Source organism: Corylus avellana, chromosome 6 (assembly GCF_965113065.1).
Source record: "Corylus avellana chromosome 6, dhCorAvel1.hap1.2, whole genome shotgun sequence".
NCBI lineage: Eukaryota > Viridiplantae > Streptophyta > Magnoliopsida > Fagales > Betulaceae > Corylus > Corylus avellana.
Window position 1 is genome coordinate 27,167,558 of NC_142495.1, and position 20,507 is coordinate 27,188,064.

Here is a 20,507-nt window from a genome sequence, read left to right on the forward strand (position 1 = left end):
AATATGGTGTGGTAATATGCTTTTTATTTGTTTTCTTCAATAAAGAACAACTTATGATACGATTCTATGCATACAACATTTCATATGTACTACCAAAAGGAGGGAAAATGATCCTCATCATTTCAAATCTCCTCAATTTCTTTTATTTAATGCATTTTGAATGGTAGTGTTATCCAAAAGTTTTAATGATGGTAGTACACTAAATGCATTATTCTTTAAAATGCACTAAATGAAGAAAATAGAAGAGATTTGAAATGAAGAAGATCATTTTCCAAAAAAAAATAATAATAAGATCTCTTTTTAAGCTACTTCAAGTAATTTCAAATAGACTTGGAACATGCTCTAGTGGTTGCTGTGGATTGCGACTTGACTATTGCATGGATTGTGTGTTTTCATGAAGTTCTCAAAAAAATAAGAAAGGATGTAGGGTGCAAAGGCGGGCGGTTAAAAACCGCCCCGTTAACCGCTAACCGCAATAATCGCCAACCGCCTAACCGCATTAACTGTTAACCGCCTAACCGCCATAACCGCCTAGCGGTTAGCAGTTATTGGGTCTACTAACCGTAACCGCTAACCGCCTTTTTATATAATATATTTTTATAATTATAATTATAAAAATATTTATACATATAACATAATCACTTGATCATTAAATCACAATTTTTTTAAAAAATAATTAAATCACAATTTGAGTATTAATATGTTATCACTATAATTTATATGATTATATCATATAATCACTTGATCATTAAATCACAATTTTTTTTAAAAAATAATTAAATCACAATTTGAGTATTAATATATTATCACTATAATTTATATGATTATATCACATGAGATTGATCATTAAATCATTTGATTATATAATAACAAATTATACATATATAATATAACATAACTCATAAGTATATCAATTCATACTAATACAACAATTAAATATCTATAGACTTATTTCCAATGTATGTTATAAACTTATAAGTCTATATATGTTATAAGTATATATAAGTCTACATATGTATATGAATAATATAAATGTATAATATCAATACTTAATCATATGATTCAATGACAATTCAAATACTATATTCAAGACTTTAAGTGAATCATATTATTAATGTACAATGATGATATGATTCGTATAATATCAAATTAAGTAATTGACATTGGATTAAACAATGACCAATGTGTTACTTATAAACACAATTTAAGTATTAATGTATTATCATTATAATTTTAGTAATTTATATATTATCACTATAATTGATATGATTATATCACATGATGACTTAATCATTAAATCATATGATTATGTAATAATAAATAATACATATATAATATGACATAACTCATAAGTCATAAGTCTACAAGTTAATCATATGATTCATGTACAATGATAATCACAATTGATTCAATTGAATTAAACAATATATTACTTATAACTACAAGTCTACAATTTAATTAAAGCATTATTAGATACTTTAGGAATTTAGGATTTAGGAGTTTGAACATTACCATTTACCATTAGATATTAAGTTCAATTCAAAGAAAAAAGATTATAAGTAAATATGATAAGAATTTAAATAATCAATCATATGAATCATATGATATAATTTAATGAGACTATATAATTATATAATATCAAATTAAGTAATTGACATTAGATTCAACAATGTGTTACTTATAATCATAATTGAAGTATTAATGTATTTTTTGAACATTTTTTAGATAAAGAAATTTAACCATTAATACATTAATCACAATTAAAGTATTAATGTATTAATGTATTTTGTGCCTTAATATTATTATGTTTAATATTATAACTTTTCTTCTTTTGATGTCCACAGGATTTGCTAGAGGACCAAATAAGAGGATTGATGAAGTTTTAATGTTTTATTTGAACTTATTTTATATGCTTTGTGTTGAACTTTTTTTATATGTTATGACAGTTGTCTGAATTCTGAACTTTTTTTTGTATGTTGTGCTGAATTTTTTTTTTTTTTTTTTTTTTTTAAAAAAAAAAGATAACCGGTTATGATTTAATATTTAAGGAAATTTTTTTAAAGTACAAGTAAATGTAAATTTTGGGTCAAATATTTTTTATTTTTCAATATGGGCTCTTTTTATAGCAATTGGGACCAAGAAGATATTAAAAATACAAGAAAAAAAAATGAGGGTAAAAAAAAGCCCAAAAAAATAAGCCCAAAAAAAAGCCCAATTTTTAAAAAGCGGTTAGCGAGCGGTTATCTATTTCGCTAACCGTTAACCGGCGGTTAACCGCTAACCGCTAACCGCCTAGCGGTTAGCGGTTGCAGTTAGTGAAATCTACTAACTGTTAAGGCGGTTACGGTTAGCGGTTATTGCCACTAACCGCTAACCGCAACCACCTTTGCACCCCTAAAAGGATGTAAAATTGAACCACACGCTGAATTCATATTATGATTTGACGATATTAATGACCTCATTTATTAATATATGGAGGGATCTTAGGAAGAATCAAGATCCCTACAATTTCAAAGAAATTATAAATTCTCAAATTACAAAATTTATGCCCTCTTTTTACATCGAAACACTTGAAAAATACTACATATTAAAAAGGTGGCATGTTACATGAGAGTTGAGTCTATTTTATCATATTCTTGCTCTAGCTCTATATATATTGTAAAAAGCATGGAGCAAAAAATTGTTTTTTGATTTTCTAAAGAAGAAGTGTAGCTGTGAAAGTAAGAAAAATTTGTTCTGACTGCCTCAATAACATGCCACAATTTTAATATGTTGCATATTCCAAGTGTTTCGTTGTAAGCAACGTCCTAAATTCTATAATTTAAGCATATATGATTTCTTTAAAATCGTAGGGGATCTTAATCCTCTAATAAGAGTTTTCAACTTTAGACATTAATAAATTCATTACAAACGAGTAAATCGATCACACGGAAAACCCTTTGTTGATTAATTGTCGCTCCACACAAAGGGAGTCCTCTATCCAGTGTAGAATTTCACAATAAAATAAAGTGTTTGAAGTAGAGAGAGAAACATAAATTATGTGGTTCGGCCGAGTTGGCGTATGATCTTTATTTACAAATTAAAGCCTTTAGAGGATACATTTTTTATTGATTCATTTGATTGTATTTATAAAGCTTTACAAATAATTTTAATAATTTTAAAATATAAATAAATTAGTTTAATTTAAAATTAATAAATCATCATCTATTACAAAATATTTTATTCTTGTCAGGTCACTAGGCGGATATGATAAGTCCAAAAAACCTGTTCAACACTTGTATGTAAAGTCAATTACACTTGAGTGAGTTATATATATATATATATATATATATATATATATATATATATATATTATTCTTTAACTCATTTATCAATGAGGAATGATAAATGCTCTAGTAGTGAATTGGGCATAAAAAGAAGAATTATTCATTACACTTTGGTATGTTAATATTATCCTCCAAATTAGCTTTTCTACATGCGCGTTGTCCTTTATTTTGTTTTATTTTTTATTTTTTCTCTCTTTCTGTCTTGTCTTCTTAAACTGTTCAACTTACCTTTAATAAAGGAAAAAAGAATAAATTGTTATTAAAGCCATGTCTACCGATCGACAACCTGCAGGCTAGCTAATTAGCTGATTAGTTATGGGTGCAAATTCTCTTTTGGTTTCTTAGCAACCAAGTTATGTATCGGAGCAAGCTTTTTGAAATCTTATTTATCATCTACATGCAAGAGTACTACAATATTTAGAGAATATTGGAAATATAATATATATGCCCAAAATTTGCATTAAATTTGTTTTCAGCCTTGATGTTGATGTGGTTTTGTCTATTTAATTATATCATCAAGCTCGGGCGAAAGATGATAAAATAGCTCAATGAATTTTTTAACTAAAAGTGAGTATGTTTGTTAATGAATTTTGAGAATATTTTTTTATTTTTTATTTAAAAAAGTGTTATAATGCAATATAAATATAAAGAAATTGTTTTATGCGGTTTTTAAGAAGTGCTTTAATTTTGGGTTGTTTGTGGCCGCAATTTATTGCCTTACAGAGAAGGGAAGTTGAAAATGCATGGTTTTCTAAAAGTTGCACCAATATATATATAGGAAAATGTTAAGTGTTTTTCTAGTGTTCTTCTGTGTCCTCTTAACTGTACGTGATGTGACTTTTAAAATTACCGTTGAATTTGATATTATCATTATTGACTTTTAATCTATTGATAATTTTAAAAGCCATATCACAGTTATGAAGACACCAAAAAAACACTAAAAGAACACTTATCATATTTCATATATATATATATATATATATATATATAAAAGAACTTTATTGGCAACCAAGCTACTTATTAATTAGGCTTGGGCGAATATTGAGAAAAGAATATGCATTGCTCAGAAGTAAAGCAATTGCATGTACGAGGGCGAAGAAATTCATTTATAATTAATGGTGAAAGGACACTAAAGCTAATTAGCTACTAGCTCTTGCTTTTCCTTGAAAAGCAACTTCCATCTAACCAATATATTAGGCCTTTTTTTTTTTGTTCTTTTTTTCTTTTTCTTTGTGTCATTATCTAACAAAAGGCTACTAAGATCTCTTGCGTTTCCTTAAAAAAAGCCACTTGCGTATAACGACTGAAAAAGCATAAGTTATTTCCCATATTCTTGGCAGAACATTAGGTTTAATTTGCTTCCTTAAAACGAAAGGCAAGCAAAGCATATCACATCTGTCAGACAACTTTACTTCCATCATTTCTCGTATTCTTGGCAGAACATTAGGTAATATATTACGCTTTGTACATGCACTAGGCCTTACGAGTTGCTACAATAATATATATGTGACATTTAATTCAACACCATCGTCTTGTCCATATCAAGACAGAATGTGAAACATGCATGTCATGAGTTACATGACCAAACACTGCACCTAAATAGATCGAGCATTGCCCAATAACAAGGTGAGACACCTAGTGGAGCACATGCAGAGGAAAGAGAGCCCATGATGTAAAGAAAAAAAGCTATCAAAAATATGAAACTAGTTTTACCTCTCTTTTTTCTTAAGAAATTATTAATTTAACCATCAAAGTATTTTTCCGTTAACTCAGCCAACGAAATCATCCATTTATGTTTCTTTTTATTGTAGGTTTCGTTGGCTTTGAGAGATCCTTTAATAATGAATTCAATACTTTGTTGAAAAACTAAAGAAAATTCATATTCAATTATTCGTTTATTATCCACGTACGTACGGCTTCAAGGTTATAATATGCATAATTTCAAGCGTACGATCTAGACAAGATGAAAATGAAATTACATGGTGATTATATTTTATGTAATTATAATTATGTACGACTTTTGTGACCTTTAATTTGCAAATCAAAGGTCACTTTAACTTGGTTCACGATCCACCATTTCAAGGTTATAATATATATGCAAAATTGTAGCGGATATAATACATGGTACGAATCAAATCACATAATGATCATATTTCATGTCTCCGAGAATATCATGTTTTTTTACATAGCTTTACGCTAATGAGACTTTGATCATGACATTAAAATTAAAGACGGGAATAGGAAACAATTGCGCACAAACTCCAATAGAAAAAGAAGGCACTTCCAAGTTCCAAGAGTGAATTCTCAAAGACTATAAAAAGGGTAACAGCCAAGCCAATAGAGTGCACTTACTGGACTGAATCCTGTTTAGCATTGAAATACCTAAAATGGCAGCAACCAAGGTAACCCTGAAGCTTTTGATAGAGAAAAAGAACCGACGGGTTCTCTTCGCTGAAGCAGACAAAGAATTTGTTGATTTCATCTTTGGCATTTTCACTCTCCCGGTAGGAACTGTGACTAGGCTCTTAAAAAAAAAAAACATGGCAGGCTGCTTGCGTAGCCTGTACAATAGCATAGAGAATCTGAGTGATATTTACATTCAGCCAGATCAAGACAAAGGCTTTTTGCTAGACCCAAAAGTAGAAAACATTTCTGGTGCTAAAGTCCCTCTCCTCTTGCCAAGCGTTGAGCACAATGAGCAGTCAAATACAACCAAGAAATTTTATAGGTGTGGAAGCGGCGGAAGTCATACCAGCTATGTGGCTATTGACCGGAGAGCAATATGTCCTTTGTGCAAGAATTCAATGACCACTGAGGTAAGTTACGTAGACCCACCAAGCGATATCAAGGCATCCTCTTCTAGTGAGGGAGGTTACGTGAAGGGGGTGATTACTTACATGGTGATGGATGATCTTGACGTCAAGCCCATGTCCGCCATCTCTTCTATCTCTCTGCTTTCCAAGTTTAATGTCACGGACCTTGGAGCTGTTGAGGAGAAAGTGGTCGATTTTGGCATGGATGAGGTATATATATATATATATATATATATAGCACTCATCCCCTTTCTTTTTTCTATGCATTAAATATGCATTTTTTAGCTGAACACTGAACCGTAAACGGTTTTTAGGTTCTAAGTTTGCTGGAGGCTTCTTTGCGATCTAAGACTGTTTTGACCGACATTTTCCTTCCAAACCCCATTACAAAATTGAACACGTTTCCAATACCGATAGCAGCTCCCGCTGAAGCAATTGTAGCAGCTCCAGCACCCATTGATTTTGCACCCGACAATGAGATAGAAGTAATTCAGGATGTGGCGGGCGCATAAAGAGCCAAATGAAAGCAGTACTGTTGCTTCTTATTAGTCTTTTAATTTCAAGGTGCAAAAACTCTGGAATAATTTGTCCAAAAAAGTATCTATGCGTTTGTTTACTTTGGTATGTTGGTGTTTTTGTTGCAACTTGTAACCATGTTTCTCATGTTTTAATTTGTTCTATGAGCTTGTCATGTTAATCAAATCTGGTATGCGCGCTAATATGATTTTTATTTATTGCAATTTATTATGCGACTCATAAGTGTTGAACAATTTCAGTAATCAGATTCCATATTAGAGATGAAGATACAAAACTGACAAATATTAATATGGTAGCCTGGTAGGTTTGATTATTGTTCTTTGGGTATTGCTTTTAATTTTAAATCACAAAAAAAAAATTACAAATCTAATTATTACATATTTTTTAAATATTTTAGATTTTTAGTGTCGGCAAATTTAGTGTCAAAACTAATTAGCATGTAAGGTTTGAGTTAAGGATTGAGTTGGTGTAATTAAGTTGGTCCAAGACATTAAGAAATATAACCATTTTTTTGTTTGGTTGCACACCATTTCTAGAAGTAGATATTCTCATGGAAGTAAATATTTTCGCATGAAGAGTAATACATATTCCTTTAATTTTTTTTAGAGGAATGGAGTTATTCAAAAAGCCATCATTTTTTTTTTCAAACAAAAAAAAAAATCCCCCTAAAATTGAAAGAATTTTTCGAAGGCAGGTCGGTCACCCATAATAGAACCTGGGGGTGGTGCGACCATCCCGTGCTTGGGGTTGTCACATGTACACCACCCCTATGGCCTATGTTCTGTTATGGGTACATAATCCCTTCATTTTTTTTATTTTTTTTTGGGTTTTAAAAGTTGAAGTAAAACTGCCATATCTATTAATTCTGACATTATATGAAGACAAATGTGGCCACCATGGGACCACTGAAAGTTCATATAGGCCATGACGAGGCTATTGAAAGTTCATGGCGACCAATGTGGAGCTGCCGCAAATTCCCGGTGTCTATCGCAAGGTCAACAAATGTTTATGACGGCCACCACAAGGCCGTACGTCGTACGTTTCTACAGCCATTGCGAGCTCGCAAAAGTTCATGGTGGCCATTGAAAGATCGACTGTCGAAAGTTCTTGGTGGATCCTACATATATATGAGGCTCCACCAACATATGAGGCAGTTCGATATTTATGGTAATTAATTTTTGGGTTAAATACTTAATACCTCTAAAGTTTTATTTCTTTATTTTTTTTCTCCTTAAGGTTTGATTTTTATCACAGGAAGTACATGTAGTTTTGATAAAGACCAAATTGGTCATTCTGTTCATTGACTGTTAGTTGAATTAACGGAAGTCCATATCACTGACATATGAACCAATTAAAATTTGACACTTGACATAAGTGGCCACGTCATCAGTGATGACGTGGCCACTTAATTAAATTTTTTTATTTTAAAAAAAAAATTTAAAAATATAATTTTTCAAAAAAATAAAATAAAATTTAAGAATATTATTAATAAATACTATAAATATCAATATACACATTTGTTTTATTATTTTTTTTTATAAAAAAAAATCCCATTATATATATATATATATATATATATATATATATATATATATATATATATATATATATATCTTTTATTTTGGCATAGAAAAAGTGAAGAAAAGTCGGTAGCCCTTCCGTGGGCTTCAATAGAGGCACGAAAGTGTGAAGATCGACATAAGAAGCCCAAGTATGTTGGTATAACTCAAAGCCCAGCCCATAACGTGTGGCTAGTGCTCAATGTCGGTAATATCAGCGTACAATTGTCCCAAGTCAAAAACTCCAATGATTTTCAATTGGGAAAACCAACAGTCCCTTGCAGCAAAAATGTTTATTTGACTTTTCCGAGTCCCGAAGGTTCATCATCAATGGTGTCTGCAAATGCAAAGGGTAGATATGGAAGTCCCTAATTCCAACTTCCAAGATTGCCTAAAGACTATAAAAAGGGTAACAGTCAAGCCAACGGAACAGGATCCTCTCTATTTCAAAATTCTTTCATTTTCTTTATTTAGTACATTTTGAAGGGTATTGCATTTAATGTATTACCATTATTAAAACTTTTGGACAACATTACCCTTCAAAATGCACTAAATTAAAAAAATGGAAGAATTTTAAAATGGAGAGGATCCTTTTCCCAAGCCAACAGCTGTAGCCCGAAGTACTGTAAGGTGAAACCGGATATATACCTCGTATAAAAAAATTAAAAAAATTAAAAACAGAGGCCACTCACAGGACTGAGATACCTAAAATGGCAGCGACAAAGGATAGCCTAAGCTTACGATAGACAAAAAGAGCCAATTGGTGGAACTGAGCTTCGTTGAGGTATTGCAGTAATCCCTTGCTTTCTGTGCTTAATTAATACTTTTTGTACTTGTTGTTTGAATAAAAGCAGTGCTTTCATGCATGCACAATCTTATCGTTCAATATAGTGACTGACTATTTTGCTCTTTTATCTGGTTTGTTCAAGGGTACTGTGAAATTGCTCAAGGTTTCTCTGCAAGTAAATACTGTTCTCATTGATGTCTTCTATCGGGCAGAGGCCACTGGAACTGGAACGTTGATTTCTAGGTGCAAGAAAATTATCCGTGGGATTGCTATATTTGTTGCAATCATGTTTCTCATTTCCTTTATCTTGGAGAAGTACTCTAATCTTCAATGTTTTTGTATATAGCTTATTATGATGTGGCAGTATGCCTTTTTAAATATTTTATTTATCAAATTTGTAGTAAGCTGATGTGTTAGTATTTCTTTTTATTTTTCTAATGAAAAAAATTTAGAAAGGAGGCCATTCACATTTTTGGGTAACATAGTACGTAGTACTTACTGATTGAGAACCAATATAATAGAATGGTTTTAAACAGCAAAAAGCAGTAATAAGTCTTCCTTTATGCCCTATTGAGCCATAGTTGACTTGGCCCCTTCATGGTAAAAGTTACTACATACATCAAAACTTTTGTCATTCAAATTGGTGTAATAGTTGCAGTGCTGTGTTGATTGGGTTGGAAGAGGATCGAAGAAGTTTTTTTAACTCATTATGTAAAAATATATATATTTTTTAATAAAAATTTTCTTCGATCCAATTTATAAAGTAAATTTCGCTTATCCGAGCAAAAAGAAATTTAAGTCCGTTGAATGCACGTCTTTGGAGTTGACAGTTTTCCATTGGCAAAAATTGAAAGACAAATTTCCCCAAACTGATTTAAAAGAATTTGTGGAAGAAATTCATCACGTTATATAGAAGTTCCTTTGCTATTAAAAAAAGCATTTATTATTATTATTATTATTTTTTTTTTTTTCTATTCAAACGAAGAAACCAAGAAAGAGTAACAAGGGATACATTTCATATGCTTAAATTTATTGTCCAAAAAGCTGCTTTTTTTTTTTTTTTTTTTTTCTTTTTCTTTCAGTTATTCTGCACCGCTTTAAGGTTATAACATACATGACTCAAGCATATGATACCATTTCGTGTAAATTGGATTTAGAATCTCATTTATTTGTGGTCAAAAGTGGAAAGGAATTTTCCATCGAGAAAATCAATCCCATTACAGCAAATGTTTATTTGAATGTTCCAAGTCCCGAAGGTTCATGAATCGTGAACATGCATGACTGCAAATGCAAAGCGTAGCGAAAGAAGTCCCTTACAGAAAGTGTAACAGCTAGCCAAGCCAAAAATGGCAGCAGCAAAGATAAGCCTGAAGATTTTGATAGAGAAAAAGAGCCAACGGGTGCTCTTCGCTGCAGCAGACAAGAAATTTGTTGATTTTCTTTTTAGCATTCTCACTCTGCCGGTCGGAACTGTCACAAGGCTCTTACAAAAGCACAACATGGCAGGCTCCTTACATAGCCTGTACAAGAGCATTGAGAATCTGAGTGATGATATTTACCTTCAGCCAGAGCAAGACAAAGACTTCCTGCTAAATCCAATGGTAGCCATTTATGGTGCTAAAGTCCCTCTCCTCTTGCCAAGCGTCAAGCAACACTCATATTCAGCCATGGAATTTTATAGCTGTAGTGCTGGCTACTGGTCCTGTGAGAGCGTGGCTAATGACCGGAGAGCATTTTGTCCTTCGTGCAAGAGATCAATAACCAACGAGTTAAGATACATAGATCACGTAGACCCAGTACCAAAGGATATCAAGGCATCCTCCTCTAGTGAGGGAGGTTACGTGAAAGGGGTGATTACATACATGGTGACGGATGATCTTGATGTCAAGCCCATGTCCATCATCTCTGCTATCATTTTACTTACCAAATTTAATGTCACTGACGTAGGAGCTCTTGAGGAGAAGGTGGTCGAGTTGGGCATGGATGAGGTATATATATAAATATATATATAGCAGTCATCCCTTTTTTTTTTCTATGCATTAACAACTCTATATTCGAATGAAGATTTAGTCATGCGTTGATTTTGAAGTTTCTTTTTCTGGTCTGCAGTTTCTCTTTTCTTGTATATGTGATGAGTACTTTGTTCTTTAATCTTTTATGTTGCTAGGGTGTAAAATTGCTCAGGGTTTCTTTACAATCGAGGACCGTTCTGACTGATGTCTTCCTTCAGAATGATCAAAAGATTCAGAACCATAATGTTAAGGAGGAGTTCGGAATTGAAGGTGTTGAATGAAGGACTCCGTGGGATAATTGATCTAAAAAAGTATCTGTGAGATTTGTATTGAAGTGTTTTAGTCGCAACAATGTTTCTATATTCATTTTCATGATCGGGTGTGGTAATATGCTTTTTATTTGTTTGTATTCAATAAAGAATAACTTATGATACGATCCTATGCATACAACATTTCATATGTACTATCGACAACCATAACACATGCATATACATACATGAGGTTCACTTCCTAGAGATTGGTGCTCAAAGAAAGGGTGCCTTAAGTTACTTACCTCATCTATGAGAGAAACATGATCACCATTTTCTCTCAAATGTTCATGATCCAATTCCTAAATAATTGGTTGTACCGTCGAAGTCCTCCATTTACACAACTCTAGTTCTCCAATTCGACGGTCATAATTTATCCATCAAGTATCTCACCAGATAGTACTTGCTAACTGTCAATTTGAAATTGCGTTGAAAAATAAAGCTTGAAAGAGATCACAATTTTCAAGTTTTCACAGTTTTGGGCTTTTTTAAAGCATAAAAATGCTTTTTAAGGTTTTTTTTTTTTCTTTTTTTTCTTTTTTAATCAAGTCAACATTTTTTTTTTTTTTGTTGCCTAAAAGAGCTTTCTAAGTATTTGATGCAGCCTTACTTGGTGGGCTGCATTGAATAACAAAAAGAAAAGAACGAATAGATAATTCTAGATCTTGGGTCTATTAAGGATCTGAAATTTTTTTTCAAAACTATAGAGTCTATCTAAAGTTTGAAGGAAAAAGAGGAATAAGTTCAACTCTGAGTATTCTCATTAATAAAAACTTATTCATAAACAACAACTCTGACTTTCTGGAGGCTATAAGCATGTATTTATAGCCCCAAGAATTCTAAACCTAATAAAACATGAAATATAGACTCCCCAAACCCTAAACCTAATTAAAACACGAAATAAAATTTGTTTAATAAAACAAATAAAGCTACGCATTCGAACGGGACAAATGGTCGTTCGAACGGGAACTACTGAAAGCGTAAAAAATGAAAATTAACATATGGCCGTTCGAACGGGGATCGAACGGAGCCTTCTGCCAGCCTTCTATTCCACTTGGCCGCTCAAACCGTGGCTTATGTCCGCCTTCCTTCGACTACTCGATTTGCATTATCCACTCCTGGTTGGAGAGAATTCGACCTCGAATTTAGCCGATTCTTTCCACGGTCATTCGGATGCCCTACCAACTCGTTCCACTTGCCCTTCCTCAAAATCAAGACAAGACAACACCCCACAATAAGTGTGATGTTCTTCATCATCGAAATACCTTGATGGTTGTCGTGAAGGCCCCACACCCCACTTGACAATACTTCGGATTTGTTGTACTTCTCTTGTTCCTTTTCCCTTCCATGTGCCATGAAAATACTCAAAAATTGGCCAACCGTTGTTTCTCTTGTGAACATATAATTTTCCTCATTCACATAAAACTCACCATAATCATTGTTATGAGAGTTTAAAATATTTTCAACACCAAGGAAATTAACATAATTAACCTCTTTACCATTAAAATTAGATATTTCACCTGAAAGGTCTTCATCAACCTCTTCATAATTGGCGATGTCATCTGTGGGCTCTTCCTCTTCCAATGGGTCATCTTCTTCAAGGTAGATGCCGCCAAACATGGTAGTAAACCAATCTGCTGTGTATTCTGCCTCTTCGTCAGATGGCAAAAGTCTTTCAATAGGATCTTCTTCATTGATATCGTCATCATAGGTTGGTGGGAAATCTCAATCCACAAACCCCTGTGAAGGATCTTCAACATCTTCATGCTCGAACTCTTCATTAAGGATCTCAAATTTCTGGAATACCTCATCAATGGGTTCACCTTGCCCCTCCACATATAGATTGGGTAGATGGAGTTGAGGTTGGCGAATAAGGGTCAAATTGGCTTGTCGTTGACTCTCCGCCTCAATCCCTGCTTTCCCAAACACCTCTTTATTTTTGTTGACTTTTCTTAATTTTTCTGTCACCATGAATTCTTTGGGTTGCAAGCAACCTTGAAATTTCGGTATATCGAGTTTGAACCTGTTCACCGGCTGACGGGCATGAGCTTGGGCAAGGTGCTGACATCCGTGTGTTTGGTGCTCTGCAAACGGGTTTCTAGATCCATTCCCATTGTGACCACCCATGTTGGATATTCGGGTAGTGAGGTCTTCAATTTGATCCCTCATAGCCTCGAATTGATCCTCCACATGTTGCCAACGTTCAATGTTAGATTGCCTTCCACCTCCGTGAATCGAGGTCTTGGTTGGTGATGACAACAGTTCGGCCCACCACCCATGTGCCGCAAATGAATCGCCAGTTACTCCTTACGTGTTGTCTCTGTGCGCACATGCACCTCGTTCATGTATGTACAACGGTCATCCCTTCCCATTCATGGAAAGCAACTTGGGCTCTGATACCAACTGATGTAGCATGACTTAGTGGGCTGTAGCGAATAACAATAAGAAAAGAACAGATAGATAATTCTAGATCTTGAGTCTATGAAGGATTTAAAAATTCTTCTCAAAACTATAGATCGAGTCTATCTAAGGTTTGAAAGAAAAATATGAATAATATCAACTCTGAGTATTCTCATTGATAAAAACTGATTCATAAACAACAACTCTGACTTTCTATAGGTTATAAACATGTATTTATAGCCCCAAGACTCATAAACCTAATAAAACATAAAATATAGACTCACAAAACCCTACACCTAATTAAAACATGAAATAAAGTCGGTTTAATAAAACAGATAAAGCTACGTGTTCGAACAGGACAAATGGCCGTTCGAACGGGAACTACTGAAAGCGTAAAAACTGAAAATTAACATATAGCCGTTCAAACGGAGATCGAACGGGCTTTGAATGGAGCCTTCTGCCAGCCTTCCGTTCCACTTGGCCGTTCGAATGGCGGTTCGAACGGTGGCTTCTGTACGCCTTCCTTGGACTACTTGATCTGCATCTGCAGTATTAAAACATTACCAACATGCTCTAAACAGATTCTAAATGGTTGGTATGGATTGCGTCTTGACTACCCCATGGATTGCGTCTTTTCATGAAGTTCTCACCAGTTTGAGATCTTTATGAAAAAAAAAATTAAAAAATAAAATAAAATTGAACCGTTGAATTCATATTATGATTGAAAGATATCAATGACCTCATTTATCACGGAGGGATCCTAGGAGTACTCTTCAACTTTGATTTAGACATATATAAATTCATTATAAACGAGTAAATCGATCACGCAGAAAATTCGTTGCTGATTGATGGTCGCTCCATACCTTTAACACAGAGGGAGTTCTCAGTCCAGTACTGTAGAATTCATAATAAAGTGTTTGAAGTAGAAAAAAAATTACATAAATTATGCCATTCGAATTTAAGCCTTTTAAAGGATGGATTCTTATGGGGGCAAAAAATGAAGATAATAAGAACTTTGTAACAAGTGCAATTTAATTTTGGGTTATTTATAAGTGGCTGCAATTTCTTGCCTTCTTGAGAAGGGAGTTGAAAATGCATGGCTTCTGAAAATTGTACCAATATATATATATATATATATATATATATATATATATATATATATATATATATATATATATGGGAATCACTAATTTCTACAATGTGAAGTTAAAATGCTAGAAACATGTCGACAAATTAACCTAAGTAATGCAATGGACAATTGACATGCCACACCCACACACGAACCCTCATGGGTTATGGCCGACAAAAGTAAAAGTAAAGCAATTGCATGCATCTGCAGGTGGAGGAAATTCATGATGGTGAAAATTGAGAAAAGAACTTTATTGGCAACCAAGCTACTTATTGTGCTTGGGCGAATATTGAGAAAAGAAAATGCATTGCTCAGAAGTAAAGCAATTGCATGCATGTATACGAGGTCGAAGAAATTCATAAATAATTAATGGTGAAATTATTGACACTAAAGCTTAGCATCAAGCTCTTGCTTTTCCTTGAAAAGCCACTTCCATCTAACCAATATTAGGAGCTTCTTTTTATTCTTTTTCTTTTTCTTTTTGTCATTATCTAACAAAAGGCTAATATACAAAATTTCTTTTTTTTTTCTTTTTCTTTATCTTGACAAGTAATCTCTTATGGATATCTTTGGTTCACTACCCACCGCATCAAGGTTATAAATTATAATATACAAAAAAAAAAAATTAAGCGGATAATACACGGTAAGAATCAAATCACATGATGATCGATCATATATATTCCATGTATTTGGGAATAATTATGTACATGGCTTTACGCTAATGAGACTTTCATCATGACCTTATAATTAAAGACGGGAATAGAAAAAGAAGTCTCTTCCTGGCTTCCAAGAGTGAATTCCATATATATAGCCCAAAGACTATAAAAAGGGTAACAGCCAGGCCAAGAGACAACGTAACACACCTAAAATGGCAGCAACAAAGGTAAGCCTGAAGCTTTTGATAGACAAAAAGAAGCAACGGGTGCTCGTTGCTGAAGCAGACAATAAATTTGTTGATTTCCTCTTTAGCATTTTCACTCTGCCGGTCGGAACTGTGACTAGGCTCCTACAGAAGCAAAACATGGCAGGCTGCTTGGGTAACCTGCACAAGAGCGTAGAGAATCTGAGTGATATTTACATTCAGCCAGAACAAGACAAAGGAATTCTGATAGACCCAAAAGTGGCCAATATTTCTGGTGCTAAAGTCTCTCTCCTCTTGCCAAGCGTTGAGCACTCATACACACCCAGGAAATTTTATAGGTGTAGTGGCTGCTACAATGACTACGTGGCTAGTGACCCGAGAGCAATTTGTTCTTGGTGCAAGACTTTAATGAGCCACGAGGTAAGATACGTGGAGTACCCACCAAAGGATATCAAGGCATCCTCCTCTAGTGTGGGAGGTTACGTGAAAGGTGTGATTACATACATGGTGATGGATGATCTGGAGGTGAAGCCCATGTCCGCGATCTCTTTTATCTCTTTACTTACCGAGTTGAATGTCACGGAACTTGGGGCTGTTGAGGAGAAAGTGGTGGATTTAGGCATGGATGAGGTATATATAGCAACCATCCCTTCTTCTTCTTTTTTTTTCTATGAATTAATGCGTTTTTCGCTGAACATAAACCGTTTTCTTAAGGGTAGTTATGGCTTTACGTACATACTATATATCTAATATTGTTTCTTTGTCTGGTCTGTTTTTAGGTTTTGAGTTTGCTGGAGGCTTCTTTGCAATCTAAGACTGTTTTGACCGATGTCTTTCTTCGGAACCAATCTGACAATGATCAAATTGAAATAATTCAGGATATTGTGGGCACATAAAGAGCCAAATTATCAAAGCACCGGCTTGCTTTTTATTTGTCTTTTAATTTCAAGGTACAGGAATTCTGTGGAATAATTTGTCCATAAAATCAAAGTATATGTGAGTTGGTATTTTGGTGTTTTTGTTGCAGCCATGTTTGTCATGTTCTGTTTCATGACCTTCTTGTGCGTTTCATGTTAATCAAATCTGGTTTTGGTAATATGATTTTCATTTGTTTCATGTTAATAACAAAACTTCTGCAACTTGTAACCTAATATTGCTAATTATAACAATTACAATTACTTGCGACCCATAATAAGTACCGTTGATCAACTGCATGAACCAGATTCCAAATTAGATATAGAGATACAAAAATGAGAGATAAGGTAGCCTGGTAGGTTTGATTATTGTTCTTTTGAAACATTTTTTAATTTTTAAATTCACAAAAATAATTAATAATACAAAAGTATTTATTACATATTCTTTTTTTTTTTTTTAAATATATATTAAACAGTTAAGTTTTTAGTGTTAGCAAATTTAGTGTCAAAACAGGTTGGGATGTAAAGTTTGAGTTAAGGATTAAGTTGGTGTAAAAGTTTGTCCAAAACATTATAAGAAAATATGTTTGTGAATGCAGTTCAAAAAAGACTTGGCTAGAGTAAAACGGCCATATCTTTTAATTCTAATATCATATGAAGACAAATTTGGTGGCGTTGAAAAGTTGATTCAGAGTCTACAACTTTGTATTTCATGAAAAAAATTTCTTTATACTCTTTTAATGTGGAAAATATTCAACACTAGCTCATATTTCTCATTTTTATTTGAAAAAAAAAAAACACTTATTAAACTTTAACACAATCTCAAACAAACCGTAAGAACCATCATTTTTTGTTTGCTATCATCTTCTTGAATTTTAACGGTCTCGATAGGGATTCATTTTTTGTTTGCTAAACCCTAGGGGTGACTTGCGGCCACCCCATGGGCGGTTAAGGGTGGCCCGGTGGTTTGGGGTGACTTGCAACCCCAGGGAATGTCCGCAAACCACCCCATAGGAGTTGAGGGGTGGCAGCCCCACTGCTGGCCACCCCTTCAATTTATTTTTTATTTTTTAAATTAAATTAATAAAAAAATATTATGCTGACGTGGCAAAATGGTGCGTTTTGATAAAGACTAACAGGCATTACAAAAATTTAACGATTGAGATTTATTTGGCATTTCGATTAACCCAAGAAGTCAAAAGTCTAAAAAAAAAAACTTAGGAATTTTTTAATTTTGGCGGGTTGACTCCGGAACTTATGATATATTTACCCTTTATTTATTTATCTTCTTCTTTTTTGGGTCTAGCTAGAAGAGTAAAGGAAAGACTGTAGCACTTCCCTGGGCTTGAAATAGCAAGGCACAAAAGTGTAAAACCAACCGAACAAGCCCAAGTGTGTTGGAATATTCAAAGCTCAGCCCATAACGTTTGGCTATAGGGCTCTATGTCGATCCGAAATGAAACAACTTTATATCAGTGCACAATTGATTGTTCGAAGCCACAAACTCAAATGATTTTCCCATTGAGAAGATCGACAGTCCCTGCATGAAAATGTTATTTGTCCTTCCCAAGTCACAAGCTCCAATGATTTTCCATTGAAAAAATCAACAGTCCCTTGCATCAAGATGTTTATTTGACTTTTCCGAGTTCATGAATGGTGACAGCAAATGCAAAGGGTAGCCAAAGAATGCACTTTCCAAGAGTGAATTCCATATAGCGGCCTAAACACACTATAAAAAGGGTAACAGCCAAGCCTGTTGAGAGCACTTACTGGGACTCATTGGCATACGTAAGATGGCAGAAACAAAAGTAAGCTTGAAGCTTTTGATAGACAAAAAGGGTCATCGAGTGCTTTTCGCTGAAGCGGACAAGAAATTTGTTGATTTCATCTTTAGCATTTTAACTCTGCCGGTGGGAACTGTAACTGGGCTCTTACAAAAGAAAAACATGGCAGGCTGCTTGGGTAGCCTATACAAGAGCATAGAGAATCTGAGTGATATTTACATTCAGCCAGACCAAGACAAAAAGTCTCTGCTAAAACCAAAAGTGGCCATTTCTGGTGCTAAAGTCCCTCTCCTCTTGCCAAGCGTTGAGCAGTCGTGTACAGACAGGAAAATTTATAGGTGTGGTAGCTACAACAACTGTCAGTTCGTGGCTAATGACTCTAGAGCAAATTGTCCTTCGTGCGGGAAGCCAATGAACATTGAGCAATGTTACTTTGAGTACGCACCAAGCAATAATATCAATGCATCCTCCTCCAGTGAGGGAGCTAGGTTACGAGAAAGGTGTGATTACATACATGGTGATGGATGATCTTGAGGTGAAGCCCATGTCAACCATCTCTTCTATCACTTTACTTACCAAATTTAATGTCAGGGACCTTGGATCTATTGAGGAGAAAGTGGTGGATTTGGGCATCGATGAGGTAATATATAGCAGCCATCCCCTTCTTTCTCTGCATTAAAACTACATATATATATATATATATATATATATATATATATATATCAAATGCTTCTTTTACTTCCTGTTATCTATTGCCTCGATCTATTGCTGGCTCTACTTATTTTTTATTTTAGTTGAACATTGAACAATTAGCCTTTTTCTTAAGGTTAGATTTTGGCTTTACAATTTTATCGGATCTAAGCAATTTAATTGGAGTCCTGTATACGTTTGTACTTGTAGCAGTTTTTCTTTTTCTTTTTCTGAGCCTACTTTCTGCAGTTTTTGTTTTTATAATATCTTTGTTCATGAAGAGTAGAAAATGGTGCGCTTTTGCAGCGTCGCTTTTTTTATTACCCATGATGACTATATTATTGTTCCTTTGTGTGGTCTGTTGTTAGGTTCTGAGTTTGCTGGAAGCATCTTTGAAATTTATGACTGTTTTCACCGATGTCTTCCTTCGAAATGATACAGACAAGGAGGAGTAATTAGGATTGATGTGGGCAAAAAAGAGCCAAATGAAGTTACTGTTGCTTATTTACTCTTTTAATTTCAAGGTTTAAGAACTCCATGTAATATTTGGTCCAACAAGTATTTATTTTGATTGGTATTTTGGCGTTTTTGTTGTAACAATGTTTCTCAAGTTCTGTTATATGAACTTGTATGTTTCATGTTAATCAAATCTGGTTTGCTGTTATGATTTTTATTGTTTTTAATGTTGTTAATTAAACTTCTTCAAAATTAAATTATAACCTAAGAATATTTCTAGCTATTAGTAACAATTACAATCGTTTAATTTATTATTCCACTCGTACGTGTTGATTGATTGCATTAATTGCAAATTAGATTTAAAGAAACAAAAATGAGAAATATGGTATCCTGGTAGGTTTGATTATTGTTCTTTGGAAACATTTTTTTTTTTCTATATGTACTTTTAAATCTCAAAAATAATAAATAATACAGAGTAATCGTTCACTTGTACGTGGTATCAAAAGAACCAAGCTAGATTGCCCTTTGTTGAAGCATACCAAGGAAATTGTTGATTTCCAATTTAACATTTTCAGTGTGCCCGTTGGGAGAGCTGGGGGAGGCCAATGGTCCCGCCGAACCCCCCAAAAAAATTTTGGTGGGTTATTGAACAAGTTAACTAAAGCTATTTGTATGTGTCTATTAGGTTATTGAACAAGTTAACTAAAAGCTATTTGTATGTGTCTATTATGCGTGTGCGCCACGCCCACCTTGATTGACAACACAAAACTTGCTAAATTGCTAAGTTGTTCGAGTGCTTAAATGTTTTGATGTAAGCATGTGATTAAGTGAAAACGAATGCTATGCCTCGTTCATGCATGATGTTGGAATTTTTTGTTGTGCGCAACAGGAACATTTGATTGTTGTTGCAATGGTTTTGTTGTTGTTTTT

At 33.8% G+C, this 20,507-nt stretch overlaps 4 protein-coding genes across 4 annotated transcripts; all 4 read left to right on the forward strand.

The window, feature by feature from the left end:
* Positions 1–5,710: 5,710 nt before the first annotated feature.
* Positions 5,711–6,651, forward strand: LOC132188856 (uncharacterized). The gene is made up of 2 exons (XM_059603421.2): positions 5,711–6,349; positions 6,454–6,651. Exons 1-2 carry the CDS (start codon positions 5,714–5,716, stop codon positions 6,649–6,651), a joined length of 834 nt encoding a protein of 277 aa, XP_059459404.2. The 5' UTR covers positions 5,711–5,713.
* Positions 6,652–10,277: 3,626 nt separating this feature from the next.
* LOC132188709 (uncharacterized) lies at positions 10,278–11,408 on the forward strand. Its single transcript, XM_059603239.2, has 2 exons — positions 10,278–11,010; positions 11,190–11,408. The coding sequence occupies exons 1-2, from the start codon at positions 10,369–10,371 to the stop codon at positions 11,313–11,315; spliced, it is 768 nt and encodes a 255-aa protein (XP_059459222.2). The 5' UTR covers positions 10,278–10,368; the 3' UTR covers positions 11,316–11,408.
* Positions 11,409–15,739: 4,331 nt separating this feature from the next.
* Positions 15,740–16,721, forward strand: LOC132188082 (uncharacterized). The gene is made up of 2 exons (XM_059602493.2): positions 15,740–16,363; positions 16,513–16,721. Exons 1-2 carry the CDS (start codon positions 15,740–15,742, stop codon positions 16,627–16,629), a joined length of 741 nt encoding a protein of 246 aa, XP_059458476.2. The 3' UTR covers positions 16,630–16,721.
* A 1,719-nt stretch (positions 16,722–18,440) lies between these two features.
* LOC132188083 (uncharacterized) lies at positions 18,441–19,576 on the forward strand. Its single transcript, XM_088517705.1, has 3 exons — positions 18,441–18,868; positions 18,900–19,071; positions 19,490–19,576. The coding sequence occupies exons 1-3, from the start codon at positions 18,441–18,443 to the stop codon at positions 19,574–19,576; spliced, it is 687 nt and encodes a 228-aa protein (XP_088373831.1).
* The last annotated feature ends 931 nt before the right edge of the window (positions 19,577–20,507 follow it).